Source organism: Microtus ochrogaster, chromosome 6, assembly GCF_000317375.1.
Source record: "Microtus ochrogaster isolate Prairie Vole_2 chromosome 6, MicOch1.0, whole genome shotgun sequence".
Lineage (NCBI taxonomy): Eukaryota > Metazoa > Chordata > Mammalia > Rodentia > Cricetidae > Microtus > Microtus ochrogaster.
In genome coordinates, this window is record NC_022013.1 from 60,182,646 (window position 1) to 60,196,782 (window position 14,137).

Here is a 14,137-nt window from a genome sequence, read left to right on the forward strand (position 1 = left end):
TCTAATATGTATATATTCCATACTTTCTTCATCCATTCTTCCATTGAAGGGCATCTAGGTTGTTTCCAGGTTCTGGCTATTACAAACAATGCAGCCCTGGCTGTCCTGGAACTCACTGTGTAGACTAGGTTGGCTTCACCTTCAGACATCCACCTGATCTGCCTCCCAAGTGCTGGGATTAAAAGCAAGCACCAATCCATCTGGCTTATCCCAAAGTTTCCTATTTTGCTATGGATAGAGACAGTAGGTTTGTGTAGGGTGTTGTCTTTGTATGTGTGTGTCCCTGTTTGTATTTTCATGTTTTTGATTTCCTCCCTTCCAGAAATGGACTGACTATTTTAGATGAGAAGGAAGGGGGAACTCTCTCTGTGTTCGTTTATTTAAGAAGCAATAAGAAAAACAGCACAGACTGGCTGACTCAGAAATGCCTTTCTAGCTTACAGAAACTGGAATCCAAGAGCAACTACCCATCAAGGATGGCTTCTCCTGCAACCCCATTCCTTGGCTTGCAGACTGCCACCTTATCACTTTGTCTTTAAAAGGCCTTTTCGCTATATCCTTATCATTGGTACCTCTTGTTCTATGAACCAGACCTATGGGTGGATTACAGCCCCTGCTTATGACTTCATTTAACCTCAGTTACTACTTTAATACTTCTCTCTCAAAATTCAGTCATAATGGAGCTTAGAAACTTAATTTATGATTTGCATGGAATATATTTTAGTCCAACTCAACGGATCTGTCACCATGCTGCTTTTTTTTTTTTTTTTTTTTTTTTAGGTTATGAGGTCCCTGTCTGGCATGCTTTCTTCTTTCCCATCCTCCAGAGCCGCCTTATGTTTGTTTTAAATATAATAGTTACCCAGGACATCCAGTGGGATGGATGGGGATAAACCTAGTCCATTTTCCTGGAAGACAAGACTCTCCCTTTTGAAAAATTTAAAGAGGTTTTATAACTCAATTCAAATTGGTTCTGATTCACAGGAGAGAGGTTTCACTGATAAAGACATACTTTCGTTGACATCTCAGCCACTGGGAACTGGGATGATAAAGGGTACCTCCCCAAGTCCATAGATTAGGGGAAAATATCGGCTGTTTGATGGAAAATTTATCTCCCAAAAATGTAATCCCTCGTGCTGGGAAGGAAAGGCGTTATGATGGACATGGCGAAAGATTAGAAGCTCCGTCTCTCAGAGGAGTCCTCAGCTCCTAGAAGGAAACGTGACTTGTACCTTTCCTGGAGAGGGCTGAGTATGTGTATGCGTTTGTGCACACACGTGCACACCTGTCAGAGAGTGGGATCTGAGAGTCTTGCCCTTCTGAGGCAGAGGCATGAGGTATGTGTTGTATCTTTGAACACCTGAGTGAGTCTAGAAGCTTCTAACCTCCAGGCCTCTGGAATTTCCACACCCTGACGCTGTGAGGGTCAGGAGAAACCCCCTATTGCTTAGCTCCCACCTCCTACTAGGAAGTAGGGGCTTCTTGAGGAAGATTGATGCACAACATTAGTCAAGCCCCAACATGCCCCGAGAGGAGGTCACAAGACAAACAGCCCCTGCCAAGAGCTTCCAGCCCACCACCCAGCATTCCTATTACACTTGGGCCACAGGCACGGCGGATGAGAGTGGATGTACTTCATTTCCTGCCTCACACAATAAACTTGTCAGTATTGGACGGATCCGCGCTTGCATTCAGGGAGTTCATTTGCAAGGCCACCTGGCTTCTCAGAGCCGCTGTCCTGCTCCCATTTCATCCTGCCTAATGAGCCAGGGCCTGGTTCCTAGTGCGCGGTGCTGAGCTGCTGGGCCAGACATGGCCAGCGTTTGCCTCAGCTGCTCCTCGGGGATCCTTGCCGTCTGTCTGAAGGAGGTCGAGCTACTAGCATGCAGAGGAACAGCCGTTTTGCTGCAAGCCTGTGCTGCACAGCTGGGAAGGGCATAGCAAGCTGTGCTGCACAGCTGGGAGAGGCATTGGCAAGCTTTCACTCTTCCCTGCAGAGGTAGGATCGGGCCTGCTGCAGCTTCCTGGCTGGACAAGCTTATAACGGACTTCTGGAATGCCTGTCTGTCACACACTGGTTTGGGCTGGTTTCTAAGAATTCCTGGTTAAGGAAGATACAAAGCCAACAGGGAAATGATGTATGGCATTTGCGCTGCCCATTGCCCCTCACTAGCCAGCAAGGTCTTAGTCTTCCCATGTCTGCAGGCATCCTTGACTCTACTCTAACCACATAGCCTCGGTCCAGGATCCTTCAGTGACTCTTGTGAGGACTCCTCATTCCCAAGTCTGACCTTCTTGGTGCTCTGCTCCTGACCTGGGCCTGGGGCTTACATGATTGGAACAAACCCAGCCTTGTCCAGTTACTGGGCAATTATTATCAGACCTCATGCTTAAGTAAGATCCTGGAAATGGCCCTGCAGTCAGGTTATTTATTTTCTTTTCCCCTCCTGCAAATGGGACATGATAATGTTGCCAGTCTCCTATTACAGTATGCATATGTATGCATGTATTATAGTATGCATATGTATGCATGTATTATAGTATGTATTGTATGCATGCATTATAGTATGCATTGTATGCATGCATTATAGTATGCATATGTATGCATGTAATATAGTAAGCATATGTATGTATGTATTACAGTATGCATTGTATGCATGTATTGTAGTATGCATTGTATGCATGCATTATAGTATGCATATGTATGCACATATTATAGTATTGTATGTATGATTCTCTTACCTGGCCATAGCTCTCACTCCTGTCTGAGCCTAAGCTCAGGAAAGTGCCCTGATATCTGTTACTAACTATGGATCCTTCTTTGCCCACATTACATGGAGGTCTCACCTTCACTGAGTCCACAGACATGGAACACTAACTAAATCAGAGCCCCCAGAAGGTTGCATGACAGCCAGAACCCTGAGGACCCAGGACAGCAGACAGGGAAGGGTGGTATAGCCCCATGCTCAGGAGTTACACAGTATGGAGGAAGGTGGGAAGAATGGCAGAGAGGACTTGCTGCTTCTCTATAAGGTAGCTCCCTGGGAGTAAGGGGAAGGATATGAAGCACGCCCTCCCTGTGCTCTGAAGGCACTGGCTAGTCTGGGAGCCCAGAGGCCACCCTGACTATAGAGCACACAGTGCAAGGCTAAGCACAATGATCATTTCCCAGCCAGAGAGACACAGTGGGGAGGGAGGCACAGTGAGGAGAATAGGTGCTTGACTCTCTTACCTCTAGATTTTATTGGAAGAATTTAGACCTTTGCTTGCTTCTAGCTGAGAGGAGGCTGGAAGTTGCAGGATTAGCCAGTAGTCCGTGTGCCAAGCTAAATGCAGGGTCCTCTAGTAAAGGGAGCAGGGAAGCTGTAGGATACGGACAGCATCCCCTGCCACATAGTGCATAATGGTGCCTAATACCACATCCCAAAGCTTCTGTGCATAGAGCACTCTCACCCTGCCCGGACGCTGAGGGTACCTGTCTCCATACTGTCATTGCATCCAGCCCCAAGTTCAGAGTCCCCAGGCTGTGCTCAGCCCTCTTCTCTGGGTCTTGAATTAGCTCCTTGGAATTTTAGATCAAAGTTGTGAAGTTTGGGCTTATAGTGGACTTAAAATTTTGACAAACTTTAAGGCAAAAGATGTGTTATTACATCCATAACTAGCATGGGATGGTGGAGAACGAAATCGCCTCAAGAAAGTCACGTGTTTGGAAGAAGGAAAGGTGGCGGCAACAGGTGCCCATGATCAGCACCACCTGCCAGGTGGACTTGACAGTCTTTGGGGAAGTGTTAGAGGCTGTGTATAAGAATAAGCTGTAGGTCAGCTGGGCTCCCAGATGACATGTGTCCTGCACGTCTAGTGGCTTCTAGCCCATTTGCTCGGATAAGTGAGTTCTATGTGACTTAACCAGCCCCAGCCAGCTCATTAAGGCTTGCCCATCCCCCTTCAGCTCAGACTCTGAACCCACACCCTCGCGGGAAATGGAGGGCAAGCAACACCTTTCTCTCAGATCTTCATGTGAAACTGCCTAATTTAAAAATTTCAGGAACAAAGTTAAGTACTTGGAAAAAAGAGTGGATGATCAATGTGTACAGATACGGTAATATCCATGTCAGGGTGAGGGTGCTGTTAGACAAGGGAGCAGGATCCTGGACAGGACTGAAGCAGCCCCCTTCATCTGGGCAGGCAGAACCAGTGGCCTCACACCGGGTACTGCTAGATTTCAACAGCCTTCCCGAGACCAGTGGGGTAGAGCAGAAGCTCAGGACAGGAAATCTGACTGCAAGGTCCTGCCAAGACAGGCAGTCTGCCTGCGGCGTGTGGGACTCTGGGTGCCTCAGACCTGAGGCCACACTCTCGCCTGTCCTGCAGACTCCACCAACCGGGACTCCCTGGACATGATTGAGCGCTGCATTTGCCTGGTGTGCCTGGATGTTCCTGGGACTGGGGAGCTCAGTGACACTCACAGGGCGCTCCAGCTCCTTCATGGCGGAGGCTGCAGCCTGAATGGGGCGAATCGCTGGTACGACAAATCCCTGCAGGTAAGTGCCTTTTTGGTGGCCCTGCAACTGCATAGCCTCTTCTGGAGCTGGCTGCCAGCACACGCTCTCACTGTCTTCTGCCACTCAGACTGTACTGACCATGTCACCTATAGACTAGCCAGAGTTCTTTTCAGGAGACTCCCTGACTGCCCCACCACGGTGTTGGAAGAGCTTGGTTACACCTGGGCTCATTCCCCACCTCCATGGCACCCTGGGGTGGAAGAGCGCCACAGGGTCACCCAGTAAGTCCTCAGCAGTTTGTTAAACAGGATGATTCTGGACACAGTTGGTTTTTTTTTTTTTTTTTGGTTTTTCGAGACAAGGTTTCTCTGTGGTTTTGGAGCCTGTCCTGGAACTAGCTCTTGTAGACCAGGCTGGTCTCGAACTCACAGAGATCTGCCTGCCTCTGCCTCCCGAGTGCCAGGATTAAAGGCGTGCGCCACCACCGCCCGGCTAAACAGGATGATTCTGATCTGACCAGGGATGCCAGCTTTTCTGAATGTCCACCACCTGGTTTGACTATTTCAACACCTGCCGAGAAGCAGGGCAACCCAGCACTTCCTAAATACACCCTAAGTTACAATCACATAATCCATGGCTTCTCACTTACGTGCATCAGGACACATCTTATGCTGACTGAGAGGAAAATGCTCATGCAAATGGGCTGTACTCTAGGTTGGCTGTTTGGTTCAGACCTCTACCCAACCCCCCCCACACACACACACACCCTGCCTATCCCACAATTTGCCAACATCTAATACAATCTCGTTTATTTAATACCACCACACCTTCACAGTGACCACATAAAAGCAAGTTAACCGTCTCTCTGGGTTGGGACAGCTCACCCCCATAAGCATTTCCCAGAAAAAGCTCATTTTCTCCTCTCCCCATCCCTGCATTTGGTGGGTTATTTTCTTTATTGGTTTGCATGGTGATTCCGTTATTTCTGATGAGTGCTGGCTGTTCAGCCTCCACACTGGTGCTAAGGGCTTAGGCTCACTTACAGAGCTGTGCTGGGAATGAAACTCACAGAATGGATGTCCGGGGCACAGAGCAGAGAAAGCACTGGGCGCAGTTTTTCAAAGATCTCTTTTCCTCCCTTCTTTTAAGTGACAGGGACAGAAAGGTGCTCATAGGGCATGGGTACAGATTCACCATTTTGTAGACAGGATGGAAAATAGGTGAGCCGGGTGACACCTGCTACAGAGGTGTCATAAACCTGAACTTGAGGGGATGGAGAGCGAGTCTTCACAGGGAGAGAGAGAAAGGTGCATACTAGGAGTCTAAAGGGACTCTGTGGGTGTGTGACTGTTTGTTGTTGGCTAGATTATTGGAAGACATTGAGATTCCAGGGTCTGGCACAGATAACCAAGACTAGGGGATGGTATGGGAAGAGGCAGCTCCAAGTGTGTGTGCTGTGGTTCCGGGCCATGCTTTCAGGAAACACCCTAAGAACTTGTCCTTTGCTTATTTGTTTGTCCATTACCCAGGGCAGTGTGAGTGTGAGGAACAAGGCCTTTGCTTATTTGTTTGTCCATTACCCAGGGCAGTCTGAGTGTGAGGAACAACAGAGAACCCCAAGAGTCAAGCCTTGTCCTTCTCATAACACTTTTGAGCCCCGAGAGCATTCCTTTCCCAAGTCAGCTCAATGCAGTCTTTGGGAAACCAGGTTTTAAAAGGCCCAAGGAATCTTCATGGTGTCTGTGGCTCCCCCAGAGCCTTTCTCTCGAAATTGCATCTCAATCCTGTAAGATGCTCTACTGGGCAGGTTTAAATGAGTCAAGCCCAGGGGTTCAAAGAGTCCTGAGGACGTCTCCTCCTCAACCAGACGCAACAGCAGACTGGGAGCTGGTGTCTGTTTAACAGGACACTCTCCCCACACCTCTCCTGCCAAGGAACCTGTTATTTCTCCCTACAAATCCTCTCACCACCAAATCACATTGTTATTTTTTATTCATTCATGCAACTCAATTACCCGGCAGCTGCTCTGGGGATGGACACTGGTCTAGCTCCCTGGAATAAAAACAACAGTGGCTCAGAGAAGCAGAGGCAGTCCATTAGGCAAATGGTTACAAAAAGCGGCAGAGAATGGTGTCTGCTGTGCACGCCATTAAGGACAAACAGGACTGAGCACCACTCAACCCTAGAGACCATGCACCAGATGGTGTGAGCTTGCTAAGACCCAGGGACCGCTGCACTGGGGAACTGGGGCTGCCCCTTCACTGCCTGAAGTCCTGTGGGCGCTTCCCTGAGACTCCTACACTCTCTGCAGCACATCCTTTTCAGAAGACGGGGATCCTCGGTATCCTTGAAGAAGAAAAGCCCCAGTGGTCAGGCTGTCCTAACCCAGGCCCAGAGCCTAGTTGGAAATGCCCACTGCAGGGTCAGCTCACCCGCCTCTTTCCTGTTGCAGTTTGTGGTGGGCCAAGACGGCACCTGCGGTGTGGTGTGTGAGCACTCCCCATTTGATGGCATCGTTCTGGTACAGTGCACGGAGCACCTGCTGAAACATATGTGAGTCTGGGGAAGAACAGAGGAAGGCCTCAGAGTGCTGCCGTGAAAAGCCAGGAGAAACTGAGGTGTCAGTCCAGAAAGCAGCTGAGCCAAAGATGGATTTGGAAAGCAGCTTGAGAACTGTGAAATGAGCTTTGTGCGCCACAGACAGACGGGAGGTCCAGACAGACGGACGGGAGGTCCAGATTGGGCAGGAAACCCTGGGCAGACAGGAAGACGCAGGGGATACAGGCTTTGATCCAGGGAAGCTCTGATTCATCTTTGTTGTTGGTCCTGAGACCAGCAACAGGTACTTGGTGGCCCAGCACAGAGGGAGGTCCCCTCCATCACCAGCTAGGTCCCCAGCCTTCATGCTGGCTAGGATGAAGCCTTGCTTTTCTGTGCCTTAACCATGCTGCATCCCTTCTAGCTTTCCTGGTTTTGCTCATTCTCTTCGAGCATCTCCTTCACGCGTGTAGGTTCTCAGTCTCTTCCAAAGAGTCTTTGGAGTGATTGAGACACAAACCAACCTTTGGAGACGGAACCACACAGCTAGTTACGTCATTCCCAAGTCTTCCACAAACCTGAACATGGTTTAACACTAGGGCATATAGAAGCAAATGGCGCACTTGGGAGTCAGGGGGAAGCGGATGGGCTCCTGGCTGTCATTCGTTGAGTTTGTTATCTGCTCGGTGCTTCTGTGGGCAGTTCAGACCCCACTAAACTCCAGGAGCCATGCACAGAAGCAGCCGAGATGGCTGCACGGGAAAGCAATGCCGCCCACAGTCCCCGGCTGCAGGGTCTCAGGAGGTTGTTGTCCCTTTGTGTCCGCAGGATGAAGAGCAACAAGAAGCTAGTCCGAGCTGACTCAGTGAGTGAGCTCCCTGCCCCCAGGAGACTGAGGTGGAAATGTTCCCCAGAAACTCAAGGTCACCTCGCCTCCTCGGCAGAGAAACTTCAAAGGTGAGGGGAACCCTAAGTTTCCTTTAGGGGCCCACTCTGCCCCCTCAACAACTGCTGAAGCACCCTGGATGGTTCCAAAGGCCCTTGGGACTCGGTTCCCCTTCAGGCTCCACCCACTCTCACCCCTCACGGAAAAGCAGTCAAGCTAAAGAGGAGTCATGGCTCTCAGGAAATAACCTTGCTCAAATATCCACCATTTTCATAAAATGCAAACATGAAGCTATTTTTTTCCTGTAGGTTTCACCTGAGTAGGCAGAGTCAAGGCCGGGAGTTGATGCAATAAACAACCACTTTGAATAGTCATTTGAATCCAAGCTATTTTAATTTGCTTGGCTTTACACAGCAACTTGACAAGGGGGCCTTTTTCCCAGGAGAGGGGCTGGTTCGGGCCTTAAGGGACACAGGCAGAAGGACTGCGGGTGTCAGTCCCTGCAGGAGATGAGTGTCAGAACACTCATTCACTCACTCCTCAAACTTGCAGAGCTCTAGTGTGTCCAGTCTGTGGCAAAGCACTGGGAACTCAGGTAGGAACGTGCCCTGAGCTTATCCTGCAGACTTTAGTGGGAGAAGCAGACCCCAGAACAAATGAGGTAGAAGGCATGAAGTACCCGAAACAGAGACAGACGTACAGACCCTAAGCTGACGGTGGACAAGGGTTGATCTCTGCCTGGATAACAAGGGAGGTCTTGGAAGGATGAAAGCAGTTTGAGGGACTAGCAGGCAGGGAGGAGGCACATGGTAGCTTGTTTAAGCCTCTGAAGGTTCATAAAGATCCGGGATGCTATAGAGACAGCAAATGAGAAGCTGGCTGGAATTGGAACATAAAAGAGAATCTGGACCATGCTGTGAAGAGCTTACCTTGCTTAGGCTGAGGAGCCCCTCCTCAGCAGCAATTGTGGGGGAGCCAATGAGGAGTCTATGGGGATAGCACGGGTGAGCAGGACAGTGTGGCCAAGCTGGGAAACCTAGAATGGGAGCTCCTCACGTGGAGCTGCTGCCGAGGCTGCCTAGCTTTAGTGAGTGTGGAAGGGGTTTCCAGGCGCCCATGGAATGATGCTGACATCTCAGCTTTTACAATGGGGATCCACAGTGGGTGGGTGGCCAGAGGAGGGTCAGGAAAATGGCTGAAGGATCAGCAAGGATCTGCTTATTCTCAGGGACCTGAGCTGACCCTGTGAGCTCCTAAGTCCCCCAGCTTCTTCCTAACAGGGCATGAGGAGTCGCCTGAACCTGAACAGTCTGTGACATGTGGCAGGTCTAGGTGAGCCAAGTGTGGGGAGGGGGTTTCTGAGCGGCCATGGTGAAAGAGAAATTTGCCCAAGGAATCTGTCAAAAGAAAGGGGTCTTTCCTGTCCCAAGCAGCTGCATGACTCCTAGGAGCTCAGTTCATGTGAGGCAGGAGGACTGATTTAAGGTGGGCTGGGGCAGCAGATGGCTACAGTCTCAGGGACAGTATTTGTCAGTTACAGGTTACTCCTGTAGGACCCGAGACAACGGCATACACCTTGCAGGCAATGCCCCCACGACAGTCAGACCAGACCCCTAACTCATAAAGGATGGCACTGGTCAATATGGGGGTGGCATAGGCGTTTCTGTGTAGACACAGGGAAGCTTCGGGACACTCTGAGAGTGATAGGCATGTCCTGTGAGACCTAGCGGCAGTCACTAGATAAGCTGGGATTTCTGTTACATGTAAAGCAATAGATGAGCAAAGCCCCCGCCCTCGCTGGAGCTACCGTGACAGTCAGATATGAAGTCCTGTTGTCCATGGGTGACAGCAGGCTGAGAAGTTAACTGTTAGGACAGCTGAGGATCCACAGGGACATTGGACCCCTGTTCCTACAGTCTCTTTCAGGCTTGTTTTGTAGGCAGCCAGCAGGTGGGAGTGTGTGGGTGAGGCTGACCCTGCCCATGCAAATGTCTCATTTCCATGCTCCTCCCACCTCAGCGCAGCAGCCAGGCTCTCCCTAGAAGGCCCCTTTAGGCTGAGCTTTTCAGAAAGGCGTGATAGCTGAAGGTAGGTATCTGATACCCTAGGGCATTTCTGGAGGATAAGGGCTGTGCACTCACCTTCTGGACCACGAGGGCATGGGCCAGGTTCAGAAAGCTTGGGTGGGCTCTGTGGTAGAGGTGGCCCATCTCACACGCAGAATATCTTCTTTCTCTTCCACAGAATAGTAAAGAATCTGGACTTCATTGTTTATAAGTTTGACAACTATGGGAAAACATTTATTAAGAAGCAGAAATGCAGCCCTGATGCCTTCATCCAGGTGGCCCTCCAGCTGGCCTTCTACAGGTGGGTGAAGGCAAGATGAGCCTGCACCCAGGTCAACTGTCAAATCGGGTGCCTTAGAGTCTAGAAGCATCCCAAAGGGAGGGGTGACTTTCAGGGTCGGGCAGAGCGCTGGAGGTGGCCAACACCAGCTGCACGGAGATGTTGCCATCTGAAGTAGGTTTCAGGTCAGAATCAAACTCCAGAAGAAGGACAGTATCCTAACTGGGGGAACCGCCTGAGCTGGGACCCAAGAGCTTGCCATGCAGAGTAGGGAGAATCAGGTGGATTGGGAAGACCAAGAAGCTGCAGAGACTGTCCTCCACCTGATTCCCTCCACCCATCTGAGCCCCTGTGGTGGGACCCCTATCTCCCTGGTCTTCCAAGCCTTGTTCAAGGCATGGAAGCAATGACACCCACCCCACCCCAAGTTAGTCTAATCACAGACTAGAGGCTCCTTATTGATTTTTCCCTTTATTGCACCCACATACCCCCGTATCAGTTCTCCAGATGTCTCTCAAGTCTGCTGTCTGTCCTCCCTACCACCACCATTGGTCCCTCCAAAACGACTAACAACCTTTGCTTGACCAGCTGCCCCATAGGCTCCATGGAGCACTGCTCCTATCTGCCCTCCCCATAGTCCTGTATTCACGAAGAGAGGGCTTGGACATGCGCAACTAAGACTAACACTTGCTGTCTGGCACTCCTGGGGCCCGCCCTTGTGCTTTGCGGCCCTCCTGTGAACTGTCTGGCCTCCAGACCTTTGCCCTAGCTGTGAATCTGCTCTCTCACCTGTCACTTCCGATGGTAATGTCACCTCTCAGAGGACTGTCTGGAGATACTCTTAGTAGAAACAAGCATCTTGAGCTCTGTTATCACCCAGTTTCCTAACATATCAAAATGTCCCTCCAGGAGCTGACACACCCTATAAAGGTAGTAAGACATAGAGTCACGACTCACTGTGTGACACTAGGCTTTCATTGGTCTGAGCTCTGTTGTCTTACTCCTTACCCTCAACTCCACAGACGTTACTGGTTGATGGGAAGTGGGAATTCTGCTGGTCAGGGATGCAAGCCTGGCCGTGTTCACCTGGTTTCCATGCTCAGGGAGAAGGGCTTTGTCGTCATCAGCATGAGCTGTGCTAGAATGGCCAGGACACGAAAACAGTGGGTGAGGCTGCCAGGCACAATCCTTCCCATGAGAGGCACCTTGACATGCTGCTGGGCCTGGGCATCCGTCCACACTCCCCTTCCTCACCTGCTTTGGCTAGAGGCCACGGCTGATCCATGTAAAGTAAAGCAGACTTCCCTAAGAGGTATGATGGATTGCCCTTTCATCTGTGCTGTGGCATCAAACAACACTCATTGGGCCTCACAGAAAATTCCAGGTTTCCTACAGATTGGTGGTGTTTGTTTTTCAAAAGCAACCATCACCTCTTCATTTATATCAACATGGTGTCCCCCGTGTATAAAAGTGTACACGGTTCTTCACATCAAAGACTTGCCGGCATTCATCTTTGGAGTTCTCCTCTAGAATTCTATTAACATTAAAATGAAATACTACGCCACGTCATGTCAGAGCTATGAAAATAAAGCCTGCCGGGGCTATTTCTCTTTCAGTATTTATGACTCCCTGAGAACAAATTACTGTTTGCCATCCATCTTTTGTCTTGTTCAGACTGTATCGGCGACTGGTGCCCACCTACGAGAGTGCATCCATTCGCCGGTTCCAGGAAGGCCGGGTGGACAACATCAGATCGGCCACGCCAGAGGCTCTAGCTTTTGTGCAAGCCATGACCGACCACAAGGCTGCCACGCTGGTAAACCCCTCTCTGCCTTAAGGAGCCACAAGGAGGCCCATGAGGCTGCCGTGGCTGCCCGCGCACTCTGTTCCACGACACGATTCTCTGGCTCCGCTGCCCTTACGCCCTCTCCTTTGTCCACAGGCTTTTGAGAAACTTCAGCTGCTAAAGTCAGCCATCCAGGCCCAGACTGAGTACACAGTCATGGTGAGTGGTGGTGCCTCCCCAACACCAACTGCTCAGTGACTCAGCAAGGCTACCAACTCTGATTTTTATTCATTTTTAAGTTATTTTGTGGCACTGGGGATTAACGCTGTGGTCTTACACAGGCTAGGCAAGTGCTCTGGCACTAAGCTGTAGGCTACGTCCTTTTTTTCTTTTTAAATTTTTCATTTTACGACAAAAGTCTCATTATGTTGCCCAGGCTGGCCTTGAATTCACTATTAGCCCAGGTTGGCCTTTAATGTGGGATCCTCTTACTTCAGTCTGTCCAGTGGCTGGGATTGGTTACAGACTTCTACCACTGGACAGGTCTTGTTTCTACAACATGGGCAGCACAGCCTTCCTGCCCTCCCCAGGTCTCACCAGAGAACAGTGAGTAGTATTTGAAATCTGTTGATATAACCATAACTATGAATACTTGTAGCCTGGTCCCTGGAACACTGGGAAGGAGTCAGAATTTATTATCACCCAGGGCTACTTTTCCCTCTTGATTGCTATATGTTCATTTATGTTGCCTGTGAACTGAAGGTCTTTGCTGAAAATTAATAGTGAAATCAAAATTGTGTGGGGACTATTTCTCTAGTTTGAGGGAATAATTTATTTTTTAATATCTCAAAGCCATTATTTGCATATAAACAATGGGGTTCGAGCTAGTGATCAATATGCTAATTACAGATTACTCAGAAACAACCAGAAGGGTGGCAAAAATCTATGAGAAGAATTGATGAAATTTTTCTCTATGTACTTGAAAGCAAACACAAAATATGTCTGGGTTTTAGAATCATCAGTGTAGAATTTCTTCTGACGCCATCCCTAATCATCTTAATAGCTATGCTTGTTCTGTTTAAGCACTGTATTAGCCTGTGCTCCAAGTACTCAGGAGCCCAGAGCAGGAGGATCACAAGTTCTAGGCGAGCCTGGTATATGAGTGAGACTCTTGTCTCAAAAATGTTGCTCTCCATTACTCCAGCAAAATAGCTGAGGCAGCCAGCCCATTGGCACAGAAAAGGGAAAGGCTGCCTTGGCTCACAGCTTCAGAGGTGTCAGCCCATGGTTGGTGGCTTCCAGGACTTTAAGGTCTGTGGAATGGCAGTATATCATGACAGGGAGGCCACGATGAAACAAAACTGTTCCCTTCTGTGTTAAAGTAAAAGGGAAAGAAGAAAGGGGGGAGCTGGGGTGTCCCATCCCCTCAAGGACACGCCCACCATCAGAGGAAACCCTTCCATTGAACTCCACCTTCTAAAGTCTGTGAGACACCTTTAGAAACATGCTGGAGAAAACTGGTCTATAAACTGTGGCTGGCCAGGGTCAAAGGGCTTCTGATTCAACACATCATATCAAACAAGAGCTGAATGTCCCCACTCTGAAATTTTCCAGAACACTCAGAGGAAAGAGAACTGGGGAAAAGGCGACAGCAAAGCATTAGAGCTGGAAAGTAGAGCAGACGACAGCGGCTTAGGGCACCAGCAAAGAAGCTGGAAACCCCAGCGACCTGCACTGCAGCACCCCAGGGTAGCTCAGGTACCCTGGATGCACCCAAAGTCAGGGTGTATGGAAAGAAGAGGGTTGCTTGATGGGTTTTTCTGTTTGGCCTGCTCTAACAGAATCCCTTGAACGAATAATTTATCAAGAGCAGAGATTTTCCACATTTCTGGAATCTGGGAGTCTAAGATCAAGGGGACGGCAGGTGAGGCTGTTGGTCCCTGCTTCCAAGATGGTTCCTGCCTCTGCATCTTCCAGACTGGAAGGATGTGCTATGTCCACGTGGTAGAAAGCAAGAAGGCTGAGCTGTGTGGAGGCTCTCTTATAGGAGCCTTGACAAGACAGAACACTCATGTCCTA

The 14,137-nt window shown here is 49.6% G+C and overlaps 1 protein-coding gene across 2 annotated transcripts in view; it reads left to right on the forward strand.

Moving 5' to 3' along the window:
* Window positions 1-14,137, forward strand: part of Chat (choline O-acetyltransferase) — a 54,032-nt gene that overhangs the window by 31,897 nt on the left and 7,998 nt on the right. For both annotated transcript variants that reach the window (XM_026779611.1, XM_005348644.2), the window contains exons 8-13: window positions 4,372-4,541; window positions 6,955-7,055; window positions 7,869-7,997; window positions 10,171-10,293; window positions 11,947-12,088; window positions 12,215-12,277. In XM_026779611.1, coding sequence (XP_026635412.1) covers window positions 4,372-4,541; window positions 6,955-7,055; window positions 7,869-7,997; window positions 10,171-10,293; window positions 11,947-12,088; window positions 12,215-12,277 — 728 coding nt within the window. The remainder of the gene's footprint in view (window positions 1-4,371; window positions 4,542-6,954; window positions 7,056-7,868; window positions 7,998-10,170; window positions 10,294-11,946; window positions 12,089-12,214; window positions 12,278-14,137) is intronic.